Source organism: Parasteatoda tepidariorum, chromosome 2, assembly GCF_043381705.1.
Source record: "Parasteatoda tepidariorum isolate YZ-2023 chromosome 2, CAS_Ptep_4.0, whole genome shotgun sequence".
Lineage (NCBI taxonomy): Eukaryota > Metazoa > Arthropoda > Arachnida > Araneae > Theridiidae > Parasteatoda > Parasteatoda tepidariorum.
Window position 1 is genome coordinate 24,805,748 of NC_092205.1, and position 16,058 is coordinate 24,821,805.

General features: G+C 28.0%; 1 protein-coding gene across 1 annotated transcript in view; it reads right to left on the bottom strand.

Annotated features, from left to right (window-relative positions):
- Window positions 1-3,983: 3,983 nt before the first annotated feature.
- The window catches only part of LOC107447872 (uncharacterized), a 47,555-nt gene continuing 35,480 nt past the window's right edge, over window positions 3,984-16,058 (bottom strand). The window contains exons 2-4 of the mRNA XM_016062907.4: window positions 7,821-7,985; window positions 6,285-6,471; window positions 3,984-4,597 (exon numbers count right to left, since the gene is read on the bottom strand). Of these exons, the coding sequence (XP_015918393.1) occupies window positions 4,342-4,597; window positions 6,285-6,471; window positions 7,821-7,985 (608 nt within the window). The 3' untranslated portion in view covers window positions 3,984-4,341. The remainder of the gene's footprint in view (window positions 4,598-6,284; window positions 6,472-7,820; window positions 7,986-16,058) is intronic.

Genomic DNA, 16,058 nt, shown 5'->3' on the forward strand with positions numbered 1-16,058 from the left:
AAAATGTGTAGTTTTGAATTTTAGATTCAAACCAAAAAAATCGCATCTTTTTATTTCTTTAATGTTTAAAGAAAAATTCCATATAAAATATCAAATGTTATTTATTCGAATCTAATAAAGCGAAACCCTTTTTTATTTTTTTTCACTCTTACCACAAAAGCAAGTTAATAAAAATACAATTTAAAAAAAAGAGTAAGAAAACGGCTCTGCCGTAATTTTTGATTTTTCAAGATTAAATTTCTTTGTTGAAACATCGCAGTCACACTTTTTAATTTTCGGTTTAAAAACTCTGTTCATTTTTTTTTCCCAGGAAAAATAAAGAATAGCATTTTGTAACTTAGTTCTTGTCACTAGTAGAATTAAGCGAACTAATATTGCATTTTATTATTGCATAACATATTACGAGGTGTTTCGTTTAAAAATAAATTATTAATAAATGAATTTTTTTTGTTACATTTCGTTTAAAAGGATTATAAATTGGAAAGGACAATTGAAGTTTCAATCATTTCCTGATGCAGAAATATTTAAAATTTGCAATCAACATTTAAGCTACCATTTTATCACTTAAAAAATACATTATTACATCACCCGCAGATTAATCTTTTGAAGTGAAACGCTTTTGTTTCGATCTTCTCATCCACAAGCTCATAATTTTGGAACTTTTTTTTCCTCCGATTTCTGTATTTTTTTTAATGTGTTCAGAGCGCAAAAAATTAATCGGACCACTCTGAATAACGTTTGATCTAATGATCAGGTCTTCACATTTAAGGATCTTCTTTATTATATAATTAAGTCCTAGAACTATTTTATGTTTTGCCTTTTCTTTTAAATGTATTCTATTCTTTAAAATGATGCAAAAAAAAAAAAAAACAATTCAAAAGTATTTCCGACTATTTATAAATGAAATGATAAACATATAATTTTGCAATATATTTAGACAAACGAATTTTATAATTGTGTGCAAAAAATTTTTTTTCAATTTGCTTAAAAAGTTCTCGAGATATGGTGAAATACGCAAAAAGTAAAACTAACATCATCAAAACTTTGGCAGCTCTCCTGACCAAACTATTGGGATTATATTCCCCAGATTTTCAGGGTAAGAAATCCGATTCCGTCGAAAAAAAGTGCGTTTTTGTCTGATTTCGTAATTTAAAATATCGTCTGCACTAATTAATTTGCATATTTGAGGTCACCTCCTCGAACCTTTAAATTGACTCCGACATCGTGAACATCCGATCATTAGATAAATCGTTATTCAGGGAGGTCCGATTTTTATTTTTACAATCCGGATATCCATTAAGAATTGTTATTAGCAGGAAAAAAAACTTATTTTGTTTTTTCCCTCATTACGAATTCTAAATTCATTGTTTAAAAAATTTTGTTGACAAAATACATATCAAAGACAGCATTTTTACAACAATGTTTTTACATTATTTCTTTTAAATTTGTTCAAATAAAAAGTTAATTTGCGAAATTTATGAGGAACAATTACGAAACATCAAGAAATTTTATTGATTAAATAAATAAATCTTAAGTTAATAGGGTGTTCTCGTTTTCAAGTAAATTTTTTGTTGTATATTATATATATATATACTTATGTATATATATATATCCATACGAAAATGTGTATGTGTTTAAAATTATGTTAATGTGTTTTATGCTATTTTTAGATCTCTGCATATAGTGAGCTTTTTTTTCAAAATATACAAAGTTTTTATTATATGCATATTTTATACTATTTTTAAAATTTTTGTTATTCATGATTGTTAGGTTGAGTTTCGCATACCTTGAGCAAGCGCTAAAAATGGATAAAATTATGAATGATTCATAATTTTTTCTTTTAATGATTACGATTTTTTTCATTAATTACGAATATGAGGGAAATATCAATATTAAGAAAAGTCACAGCTTTGTAAAAATGAAAAGCGTTCGTGGTCTAATTTTTTTATATTTTAAAATTTACCCCTATTCTGCCTTAAGTTCATAAATAAATTGAAAATTATTTATTGATTTCAACAACTTTTTCATAATTGGACAAAAGCCTTGACAACTTCAATTATATTAAAAAGTGTGCTTTTTTAAAAAAATATTTAATCTAATTATTCATATTTTTGCACAAAACAAATGACACAAAAAGAATGACAAATATTAAATCTACTTGAATTTTATTCAAATGCAATATCAACACGTAATTACATAATATGGCACAATTTATCTATGTTCTGTACAAAAATATTCACAGGTAAGGAAAAAAAGAAAAATGAAGTATCAGCACATGAAAGAGGATATGGCAATTTGATAAATTTCAAAAGAAATACAAAAAACTGCAAATTTTGAAGTCCTTCAAGTATAAAAAATTAAAAAGTTTTAACAAGATACTTATTTTTATAAAATGTAAATGCAGTTGAAAAATTAATTACAAAAGTAATTTTCATTATTATTCATTAGACATTATGCTATCAAAATGTATCATTCCTCAAAATTTAGTTGACTACAATAGAAACTGTTTCCCATATATTAACCATGATAATAGATTTTGAAAGGGGTTAATCTTTATCAACTTCTAATTTTTATCAACTTAACAAACTTATCTGAGCTGTAAAAATTAAAAAAAAAAAAAAAAAAATTAAGGCAATTAAATATCAAGTTTATATGTTAAACATTATATAAATCAGAATGATTCGTATTGCCGGACATAGTTTTTTAAATCACTATTTAAAGTTAATGATAGTAACCATTTTCAGTTATTTTAATAAATATTGCAAATGTCTCACCTATGTTTGTCCTATAGCATAAAATTCAAGCACATCATAAATTAAGGATAGCCAGCATTTCAGTGAATTTAATAAATAATGTAAGTTCATAAATTTATTATCTTTTTAGTTCTAATTCATTCACTGAAGTATGTTATAAAAAATAATAAATTTTTGTTACATATAATGAATATTCATTATTTATATATAGGTATCTCAAAAATCTAGAGTAAAAAACTGATTAAAAAATAATTAGGTTTGCAAATTATTAGGATTTGCCACTTTTAGGAAAGGAATCACATATAAAATTTGTTAAACTTATTAAAATTTTTATAATGATTATTAATGATGAATTTCATTGTTTAAAGAGAAAATGTTAANCAATTAAATATCAAGTTTATATGTTAAACATCATATAAATCAGAATGATTCGTATTGCCGGACATAGTTTTTTAAATCACTACTTAAAGTTAATGATAGTAACCATTTTCAGTTATTTTAATAAATATTGCAAAATATGTTTGTCCTATAGCATAAAATTCAAGCACTTCATAAATTAAGGATAGCAAGCACTTCACTGAATTTAATAAATAATGTAAGTTCATAAATTTATTATCTTTTTAGTTCTAATGCATTCACTGAAGTATATGTAATAAAAAACAATAAATTTTTGTTACATGTAATGGATATTCATTATTTATATATAGGTATCTCAAAAATCCAGAGTAAAAAACTGATTAAAAAATAATTAGGTTTGCAAAATTATTAGGATTTGCCACTATTTTAGGAAAGGAATCACATATAAAATTTGTTAAACTTATTAAAATTTTTATAATGATTATTAATGATGAATTTCATTGTTTAAAGAAAAAATGTTAAGATCAACCCCAAAAGATATGCTTTATTGGCTGAATAAACGCCAAGATTATTATATCACATTTTCTTTTAATATAAATAAATCTTAATTAAAATTTGATAGGAAAATTAATTACTATAAATGCATAAAATTATTCCTAAATAAAACTGAAAATAATTCGCAAAAAATTGTAAAAATAATTTTTTTGTCAAAATTTGTTGAAGATAAATAAAAAATAACTTTTTTTTATTTATAAGCAAAATAAGCTTAATAAACTTTTGACTTGAATAAACCTAATTTTAAAAAGAAGTGAATTATTTTATTTACAGGATGAGCAATAATCATGTTTGGTATTAATAATCTTGAATAACATATTTTCTTTTATATATATATTCTGATAAACTAGTTGAACTGTAAATGAAATGAATGAATGTGATATCTTATATCGCAGATGACTTAACACATTTAAATGGAATAAATGTTGCAGTCATTGTTTACATTCTAATGATGATGAAATTTAACTAGTTTATCGAACACATTGTGCATAAAGTTTTAAATTATTTACAATAGTTTCATCAGGATCGAAAATGGCGAAAATATATAATTATTCTCCATATTAACAATTTCAATCATACTTCTTTTTTTCAGTATTTACAAAATGGAATTCTCAAATATCTTCAGTCACTGGAAAAAGTGTTTTATGTATAATATATATAGTGGTGCCATCTGTCGTTAGACTTGAGCGACCACTTCAACGTGGTTACTAGCTGTGGCAATAGATGGCGCTGAGCGATTTTGTGGTGCAGCCGGGGAAGAAGAAGAGCGAGTTGAAATGACGTCACTAGGAAGGTGTGAGCTAGATGTAGTGGGATTATTGATTATATCAACTTCTTCTGGCCCTACTGGACTGGGTTGACCAGCTGAACTAGGTCTAGAACGATAGCTAGGAGGTCGACTGTAGTCGGAAATTCCAACACTCACCGGGAATCTAGATATGGAAATAAAAACAATGGATTAATTGAAAGGGGTAAAAAATTTTAAACGAGGAATTAAGAACTAATTTTCTTAAATGAAATTGTAAGGTTGTTTTATACAACGATTACTATTGTAAAATGAAGGGTTTTAGATTAAGAATTTGAACTTTTTCTTCTCACCTTTTCCCCCCACTACTTTAGTCTAAATATGTATATTATAACAGAACAGAATATTTTTTGGCAAACTAGTGTTATAGATTTTGGTAAACTACTATTTTAACAGAATATTTTTGGTAAACTATATATAAAAAAAAAAGTTTATATATATANGTTACATTTTATTGAATATTTCTGCAGTTACAATGAGAAAACATAAGAAAAAAAAAAGTTTATATATATATATAAAAATGATTATAATGAAATAATTCACTTCTAGCAATATTGATAAAGAGGGCATGTAAGAAAACGTAAGGTAGTGGAAGCGAAAATCCTTAAAAACAAATTAGTTATGGTGGGGTGGCAGAAAAATAGCGTAACAAAATAATACGTATGTGAATTGTTCATTATTTTTGTTACATACCACTTTCATTCATTTAGTTTTATAAATTTAACCTGCAAAATCAGAGTATAAGAAGAGAAAAGAACGGCAGGGAAATAAAGTAATATGATTTATCTGTAATATTGCTATTAGATTTTATTTAGAGCCAAAATTGTAAAAACAGTTTTTAGTTTTTATACTCGGCGCATGCACAAAATCACATGAAGAAAATTATACACTCTGCTGCAAAAATTCACTATATACAATAAATTAGATGACTCGACTGGCACGTAACTACTAAATGAGAGTGATAACCAATGCAATATAAAATGTCGACATATAGGTATTTAAAGGGGCGCAACTTTTTAATTTTGCGCCACTGAGCCCTAAGAGATTGCTGCAATTTTCTTTCTTATTTTAATAGAGATATGATGATCATTGTAATTAGAAGACTTTACCCTCCATGATTGGAGGATTTGGTAATGGGGGGGGGCAAGATAATTCATTAAAGTGGGCTTAAAATAAAAAACAAAATTAAAAATTTAGCACCTCAAATTTTAAAAAAAATAATAACTTTATATGTTTGATAATTGATGAGCCCCTGAAGTCCCCAGTTTTTTTTTCCTTTTAATTTCACGAACATTTAAAAACATCAGCTGGTGGTTTTCAGACCTATTATAGAAATGATTGAATTATTTAACTCATAGGGGGTGGTGCACTGAAAAGAATTTTTGTCGAATTTCGGTATAAGCCATTGACGCAGCATTAAGTGAATTACATTGATGCAGAAAATAAGTGAAAAATATTAGATTTATCCGTAATTTTTACAGCAATATTTATTTAATTAGAGTGGTTCAGTGACTTTACGGTAATTATTACTGTAAAAATAACGGTATATCAGATTTTTTTTTCTTTTTCTTTGCACAACAACATATTGCGGTAAAAATGGATTTTACGGCAAAAAGTACACAGGCATCTAGAGTTCCGGTACATTTCACAGTGTGATGAAAATGATTTTAAATCATATTTGATAAATGAAAAATAAAATATTAAATCCCGAATTTTACATCCACTTCAGAAAATAGGTGTAAAAGGTTTCCATTATGTCATGATTATTTATTGCAACAAATTAATGCAGGAAATAAATTAGAGCAAAATATTACCTTGGATAGACAGTAGCTGGTCCCCTGTACATGGGCGGAGGAGGTGGGGGTGCTTGTGTAGGTGGTGGGGGATGAGTTATAGGGGGTGTCTGCCTGTCCATCAATAGCAGACGCAACCGGTATTCTTGCATGGACGCTTGGTAGGAAGGCGGAGGAGGTCGCAGCGTTATGTCTGGATACAACATTGCTATAAAAAATTAAGGAAAAACAAACATACATTAATGATAAATTCAAGATGTAAACAAAAGCAACATAACAACATTAAAAAATTTCCTACGAAATTTACGGTATGAAAATAAAATAAATACGTAATACACACGGAAACATGGTTGTGAAAAAAAAAAATTATTGTGACGATTGCACAGAAAACTGTTTTTGTTCATGAAAAAGAAGAAAAAAAAGTATTTTTTAAAGATTTTTATAATCAATTTTATGCATCAACTTTAAAAGATTTCCATGTATCAACTTTAAACCGTATGTATTATAATTTTAACTGCACATCTTTTAAACTGATAATTTTACGCTTAGATTGAATTGGTATTTAAAGAAGAAAAAAAAGAAGGAATAAAAATTGAACTAAACTTAACCTAACAGCCATGAATAACTGTTACAAACCCTCAACAGTTACAAAAATAGCATATGGCTAAAACTTTTTATTTCATATGACTACAAAGCCTTCAAAGGAACGCTGAATATTTTCAAAGCCTTCGAAGGAACGCTGAATATTTTCAATTTTTATTCTATTTACACCTAAATTACACAAGTTTAAATTTAAGTTTTGATTACATTTAAAAATTATTTACCAAATGGTTCTTCTTTATGTACATCTGTTAACTTATTCTATTAACTTGTTATCCACTTGTATCAATTTTTCAAGACAATACTTTTGATCACGGCCACGTTTTTAATCGATTGAATCGTCAACTCTGAACAGCTGTTTGTCTACGAATAGATTGACAGATAGAGTTAATGTTTTATGTGTGCTCATGTGACACAAATATACAGAAAGCTTGCCACGTTTGATGCCAAGTTAAAAACTAATATCTGGTAACTCATATATTAAAAAAAATTAAACAAAATATACCCATTAAAACCCAGAGAATTGAAGGATTAAGGTGTGTTTAGCCATAATGTGACGGGATCTCATCTACCTTATCTACGCGTAATACGTATTTTAGCTTATAACAATGCCAGGCTGTTAGCGTGCCTGACTGCGAAGCTAATGGTTGCAGGTTCGAATCCGTCTGAGGGCATGGATGTTTCTCTCTGTGTGTTGTCAACTGTAGTGTGATGTGTAATGTATGGTGTGGATAATACTGTTCTTCATTACGTAAACTATTAATCGCGCTAATTTGGATGCAATTCTTAACTTCGTTTTAGGCAAAGATTCTAAAAATATATTAAGGGCAGAGAGTACGGAACATCATGCATATGAGCAGAATCGTCAGTCAAGCACTTTCTATACATTTTTTTCCCTCTTTAAATATTGTAGGTATTTAAATAGTGTACCTAGTGGTATAATAACAATAAACTTACCACTAAAAGGATGCGGCCTCCCGTAATGAGGTACACGCGGCACGAACCTTCTGTGTGGCTCATGCCTCGTCCTTCTGAGACCGAACATAGCTCTACATGAAGGGGAATCCCTGGATGTGAGACGCCATGCCACCCCACTCATCGACACTAGTACGATGCCAAGACCTGAAATGGAAGATTATGAAAAATTAAAAACAATGTCTGCGATTTTTAAAAAAAATAAAATAAAGTACATATAAATAAAAGGATCAATAATGCTTTTATTAAATGGTTTATAGAAATATGGCTCAAATTAAAGTATATCAGATAAAATGTCTTATAATAAAGTATATCAGAAAATAAAACAGGTTGTGAGTTCTAGAAATAATGATTTTTTAAAATTCCTTTTTATATTTCAGATAGAGAATGATTTTAAAAAAAACCTGGCCAACCTATAACCTCCTGTCAAGGTGTATCAATTTCCCAGGCTGTCAATGAAGCTGAATCGCTAATATGGCGAAAATTTATTGAATATTGTTTTCTTAATTTCCCCCTAACTCCACCGTTTTTCGTATTAAAACTATTGTTCCAACTGTATTTTAAGTTTTTTTTTTTGCTCTCGGGATAACTTTCAATTGGGTATACTATAGCCTACGTCACAGGTTGTGTTATTCCTGCTAAATTTAACCCATGAACGGCATTTTCTGCGAGCCTAACTTCAAGCCACAAATAAACAAACGAAGTGTTTGATCGTTTAAATAGCTGCATGCCAGATTTTATTGCATTATAACGAAAAGTAATTGATATTCGATTTTTGATTAATAATTGATTTATGTGGATAGTGGCATAGAATTTAGCATTGCGTCATGGTAAATGTTATTCCTACTAAGTGGAAGTAGTTGTGTTTTTTTTATATTATACCCAATTGTGCAATTAAAAACGCAAGTGTTTTTATTTAATAATTATTTCTACCGTAACTATAATCGCGAAAAATCGTTACTCTAATATAAAATTAATACTCTACTCTAATATAATATACTCTAATAACTCTAATATAACTATAATAACTTAAATACTCTAATATAAAATTTTATTCCTTTCTCTCGAACGGTTTTCTCGCCAAAGGGTCATACGCTGGTACAGTTATTTTGTATGCAAATAAATGTGATATAGCCTATGCATGAACACATGAATGAAATATATAGATATTCTACTTTTTTTTTCCTCAGAAGAAAGGGAACTATTCATAACTGAGGGAGTTCCATTTTACATGAAAAGAAAGTTATTGAACAAGATAGCATCTATTACAATAAATTGCTCGGGTTTTTCATTCAATTTAAAAAGGCATTTAATGTTTATAAACTTACATGAACAAACGAGTTACATCAAATATTTAAATTACGGGAAAATTCTATCACAAAACAATGGTGGAAATACCGTAGCTTATTTTTCCTTGAAAGGTTAAGGAAAATCAAGGTTGTTCGTTAAAAAATAAAAAAAATAAAATTCATTTTTGCATTCTATTTTATTTTGCATTAATAAAAAAAACTGTCACTGAATTGAGTTTAGGAAATGCACGATTCTGTTCGAAGTAATCATTTCTTTGAACCACCCTATATCAATTATGCTATAAAATCCCTGGAAAGAATGAATAGAAAATAACTGGCGTGAAAACTAATCACCTACAGCTCCTACGCCTTTATGGACTCAATCACGAAAAAAATATGGATTGAAAAAAACCACGCCCGTAAGAAAATAAATGCATAGAACTGCATAATAGCTTTATTGGATCTTTAGGATAAACAATGTTATCTAGTCAAATAATATGTTACAAATTTATGCTTTCAAAACATTATCTCCTAAAACGCTAACGATATAAATATCATTAAATAATTTTGGACGAAAATCGTTAGCTCTCTCTGAGAGTTGCATGCAAACGATACATTATTTAGTTTTCTCAAACTTTATTTCCATTCAGATTAAACATACTAACACATATTTTGAAAGGTTGAAATTAAATAAATTTTTGCTTATGGAAAACAGCTTTTTATTTATTTGTTTACTTTTATGGTGTTTAGATTACAATTTTATAAAATCCTAGTTTCGGTTAATTTAATGCAATAGAATTACCAAATTTAGTATTTATAAAAAAAAAAAAAGGGGGGGGGGAAGTTAATATAAGTAATACTGTAATTTTATTTTACTATAAGTAATACTTTAGTAAATTTTTTCTCTTTTTAATAAACCAAAGCCAGAAATCAAATGTTTAATTATAAGACACTAATTAGTCACATTATTTACACTATAAAAAATTCCGGATCAAATTGCGCAATAAAGTACTGGCACTTTCGGTGCATCATTCGTAAAACCTAATTTTAGCGTGGAATATTACATCGTAATTTTTACAGTAATATTTATTTAATTAAGAGTGATTTAGTGATTTTAAGGTAATTATTATTTTAAAATTACAGTATGTGAATGTTTTTGTTCCGTAACATGTTCCATTAAAAATGGATTTTACGGTAAAAAGTACCGACAGCCTAAGTGTCGGTATTTTTGACCATAATTTAATCCAGAATTTTTTTATAGTGTTGTTAAGAAATAGGAGAAAGCTAAAAACATTGATTTATAATGGCCAGTTACACATATCATTTTAATCTTCCGATAAAGAAAAATAAATAGAAAGATAATAAAAAAACTACGTTAAAAACACAAGAATATCAAATAATGTATTACAAATTTATCAAATTTTAAGCATTGCCCGAAAATTAATACTTAAATATGATTATAGTTAATTTTATAACTAACTCGTCAACTAAATATATAAATTTGATTATAGGCAAGCTAAATGTTTTTTATTTAAATTTCGTCAATAAAAAAAATTATGGCAAAATTACGAAAAAATTATAATTAAGTCCATTGTAACTTAGTAGATCCAATACATTTTTATAATACGCTGATGTGAATGCCAATTAATTATTACATCATTATTATCGTTTTCGAAAGATGAAAATTATCAAAATTTATTCTACAACCATATAATAATTTCGATAACAATTTAATAAATACAAAATAATGACTTATTCATAGTGTTATTTAATCAAACAAAACGTTGAACTTATTAACAATTTCGATACAGTTCCTGAAAATTGCAGACAATATAAATTTGATTGCAAATTGTTCCATGGTTTCAATAAGCAACCAGAATTTATGACGCAATGAGTTGTAAAAGAGACAATTGACGAAAGTGAGTGGCGCGAATTTTCAAATGGTGTTCCATTCTTTATTTAAAAAGGAAGGGGTCATAACGACTTCGTGGAATTAAGTCCAGGGCACAAAAGAGATTCGCAAACGATTGTTGTGCAACCTTCGCTGCGACCGTAACGGATCGATGATGGTGGGAAGGGGAAATGATTACATTTTTTTTTTATTATTACGTGATCCGCAGTTTCATACAATTTCAGCCATTCGGTTACGTCAAGGTAGGTTCGTGTTTCTTCCTTATTATTATCATGAAGTCATACCGGTTTAGCAACAATGTAGTTATGGCATATTGTATGTAAAAAAAATTATATTTTACTTATAATACGTTACTCATTGGGGGTAGTATTTTATCACGAAAGAAAAAAATTAAAATGCGTAGAGTTTGATTTATTTTTTTTAATTAGAATAAAATTAATATTGTATGTAATTATCAGGGGTCTGTCCAGACAATTTGCGAAAGGTTCTGTTTTAGTAAAATTGTGAAAAAACTATTCATAATTTGTGAATATAAAATAAGAGTTACGTCACATTCGTTCAACCAGGGTCCTGCTTTTGTGAATTTGTGCAAATAGGGCCCTGTCATTGCAAAAATTGCTAAAAACCTTTCCAAGAAGTTTTTAAATTGTAAATAGATACAAGATTCTGCTCAACAATTGCTGCTATTAAATTAGAGAAGCAACATACAAATATTTGGTATTTAGCCTATACTGCTCGACACAGAACATTAATTTCGGATGAATAATGGAAACAAAATCACTCACATTTTTAATTATTTCAATTGATATATTTTAAATAACACAACTTAGTAATGTATCACTTTTATTGTGTTACGCATTAAGTAAACTTAAACAATTCTTAAATTTATAATATTTTATTTAAAATATTGCCAAAAATTAATTTTTATTTACATAATATTCTATTAATTAATTTTATGAATAAATATAAATTGATCAATTCTTTATTTACAAAAAAAAATATTATTTAATATTAATAAGAATGCGAACACAATGTTTGTAAAAGTAGAAGTATTTTCTTAGAATACTTCATTTGGAATTTAAACTTAGAGAAACTTAGTTTGTCTCGAACCGTCTTTCTCCCCCCCCCCCCCCNGGGAAGGGTTCATTCGATTAACAAAACAATAATGAAAATAAACAAATTTGTGAAGAGTCCGATTAAAAGATAAAATATTTTGTGAAGGGTCCGTTTTTATGAAAATAAATTTTGTGATCGAAACAGGCCTCTAGTGAATATGAAATAAAATTCCTTTAAATTTACACTGTTGGAAACGAATCACAATATTGTTCAAAAAGGTTGTAACCTTAATGTGTTGCTCATTTGAACCGTAGAATAGTGCAAACTAGATCATTTTAAACTTGATTGCACAATACTATGGTTGAACATTAAAAAAAAAAAAAAATGAAACATGGGTACTTAATAAGGTTGAAACAAACTAATAATACGATATAATAGTTCACCGCAGAATCGATAATTGTATGATTGCTTATGCTAGTTGCTGCACCTGTTTAAAGTTGTGGCAAACTATCACGATATTATGGTTCAGCGTAGTTTCGATTTTTATGGTAGTTTAATATTAAACTTCCATATTTAATTTTAAAAAAATAAAACGAAAGAATTCTAAATTAAAATTTAATGAAACGCAAACTTGTCTGAAAAATATGCAACAAGTAATATTCTTCGATTAAATTAGAAGCGGAAGATATGTTTGAAGCCAATGTAAATACTGTTTTTAATTAAAAAGATAATATTAAATCAAGAAATGCCGCAAGGCGGAAAAAAACAATTTCGCAAACAATGCTTCCATTATTGATTGTAGCGAAAAAATTTTCGGCTTGAGAAACAAATGACATTTAAAAAAACGATAGGTTTAAAAAAATAATTGCACTTCGATGTAGATACACAAACAAAATAAGCTAAATAAACAAATAAAGTATGCAAATAATGAAGAAGTAAAGAATTTAAAAAAAAGATACTTTTTTTAAATATAAGTACTTTAATTTTTTGAGAATTTAAAAAACATATTTCTTTTATTGTTATCTTAATAACCAATTACATAAACAGCTACTACTTTTGTATTAATACTTTAAGTTGTTTTATTAAAATAATGCAAAATACTTAACCTTTTGTTGTGTTAACCTTGTTTTAATTTTAATTTTAAAACTGAAAACGGTAACCTTAATATGATCAGTTTTTCTTATTTTAAAACTATTCCAATGATTAATCCTTATGCAAGAACTACGACTAAACTATTCCATGGTCTTTATTCGAGATATGCGAATGTTTAAACTTATTTCCGTGATTAGTCCCTTGGGGCGAGAAAGGCGAGTTCTGCTTAATTTAAAATTATTCCATTGATTAATTCTTGTACAAGAACAGCGAATGCTGCTTATTCTAAGACTATTGCAATGATTATTCTATATGCAAAAAATGCGAATGTTGCTTATTTAAAACTATTCACCAATGATAAATACTTATATGCAAAAGATGCGAATGTTTGATATCCGAATAACATAAGGAATGAGTACTAAATTTGCATTTCAAACATTGCATTCCACTAAATTTGCAAGTTATGCGGATGGACCAATGGATATTAAAGAATGAAATCATTGTCCTATTTTTAGTAAATGCTTTATGATTGATTGATTGATTTAAAGCTGTATAGTATAACTGATCAGAACTGTTTCCTTGTCTAACCATTGACCCCTTCTTTGCCCTGTATACTTTCACGCAATATTCTTTCTTATCACACGAATATCTAATATTTATTGTATAAACCTTTACGCGCAAATCAGCATAAATGAAAACTCAAAAGAGATACAAATACGAAGAACAAACAAATCCGTAAACAAGTTCAGATCCAAATTACAACTTAGATATAAAATTATGAGTATATTTTGCTGCAAAGCATTTTCAAATGCCATAACCTCTCACTGATCGAGATAATACGAATCGTGTTATGTTATCTTATGGGTTTGGTAACAAACGCGGAAGTAAGAATGGAAACATATTCTTCCATCTCTTCCTAAAAGGCTATGGGCAATCTGTGGGAGGGAATGATGTTATACAATATCATGATGATGATGATGAACGTGATATCACGAATAAAAATGATCATTCATAAGAGGCCATAAACGCGCCGATTTGTTAAAGAAGTTTCATCCAGCTAACATTTAGATAGAGATACTAGAACATATCCAAACTATATTATCGCCAAGTTAAAATCCGTTAGGGTGTGGCAAATGCGAAACACGTGGTTTAAAAAGGTATAGAGCCATAAAAAATACATAACTTTGGTCTTAATGAAACTTAAGATGGATAAGAAAAAAAATTATCATCATATCAAAAAGAAGTATAAAACGATGCAGCCCAAATAATATTTTAAGGTATGATACAAATGATATTACGAAACGATACTTCAACATCTTTCATTGAAAATTAGAATAATTAATTGAATCATAGATTACAGAAGACTTTGTTTTAGATAATTTGTGTCAAATCGCAAAAGCAAGTGGCCCTGTCCAGACGTTTTGCGAATGGTCATGCAGAGTTTATTTGTGAAAAATCATAAAAACAAGTGTCATGTCTAAACGTTTTGCAAATGGCCCTGTTTAAGTTAATGTGTGGAAAATTATAAAAACAAGTGGCAAGTCCAGGCATTTTCAAAAATATCCAGTTTTAGTTCAATTGGCGAAAAAAACTTCTCTAATTTTATGAATCTAGAATTAGCGTAGAATCGATTTGTTACAGTTATGATCCTGTTTTTGTGAATGGGTAAAAATAAAATCATATTTTGTGAAACCAATCTTTAAGAAGTTGTAGTTATAAAATATTGAATTACGTCATCGCCTTCGTTTTTGAAAAGAAAAATTTTGTGAAAGGTTCAGTTTTAAAATGAAAAAAAAATTCTGAGGGTATCGTTTCTAAGATAAAATTTTCTTGTAAAGGATCCGGTAACAGATCAAAATTTTTCCCTACTATGGCCCATAATATATCAGATAGCATTTCCTTACCATTAACTTCTGAAAGATCGGGATCCAAATAAAAATTCCTAGATTTCTTCTCAAACATTAAAATGGTAATATTAAAGAAAGGGATAATACGCTTCATATTATCACTTCTTTTCATTTACCAATAAGGAGTTCAAAAATGCTTTTAAAAAATTTATTCATGGGGGGAATCCTGAGTGAAAAATATACTTTTACATTCTTTTTAATTGAAACAGTTTTTGACTTGATTAATAGACTATTAAATTTTAATTTGAAATTTGTAATTTCCTCTGTTTACATCAGGAATTATTTGAAAAATCCATGATTCCCGGGATTTTCAAAATGAATTTAAAATAAAATTATTATCAGATCTATTTAGATGCACTATCTAATAAACTGTGTTAACTTCTTGTTAGGTTTTTGGAATTTGCCATTAGAACTTCACTTTAACCTTAAAACAATTAGTATTTTTAAACTATGTATAAATACTTGAACATGGGCGTCAGTTTTTAATTTCCAAATGAATTTTTTTATTTTATTTACAGCAAATATATTTTTAGACACAATTCATAAACTAATTCAAACCGGTTTAAAAAAATTCTCAGTAGTTATGCAACAATGGCTATTCAAACATACATTCAGTATAACTCAAAAAATATTCCCTTAAACGTTCCTAGTAGATAGATTTGTGTAGCGTTGAGCAGACAATAACATTGAAAACGATAGAATTCTAGAACATACATAAAAAAAAAAATCAATATCCTAATCTTCCATAGATTTTATATTTTTACTTTCATGCATTCCACCATTTTCCTTCAACCGTAATGCCTATTCATTCCGCTTCGAATTAATCCGTAACAGGCAAGCTCTTCCTTTGTGCAGATCGAATAGCCTTCTTCGTGTGATTCCATGCTTACAACTCTTTTTTTCCTACCTCAAGAAACCATGAGTTCGGGGGCGGTGGGAAAGGAATAGATAAAGGGAAACAAAG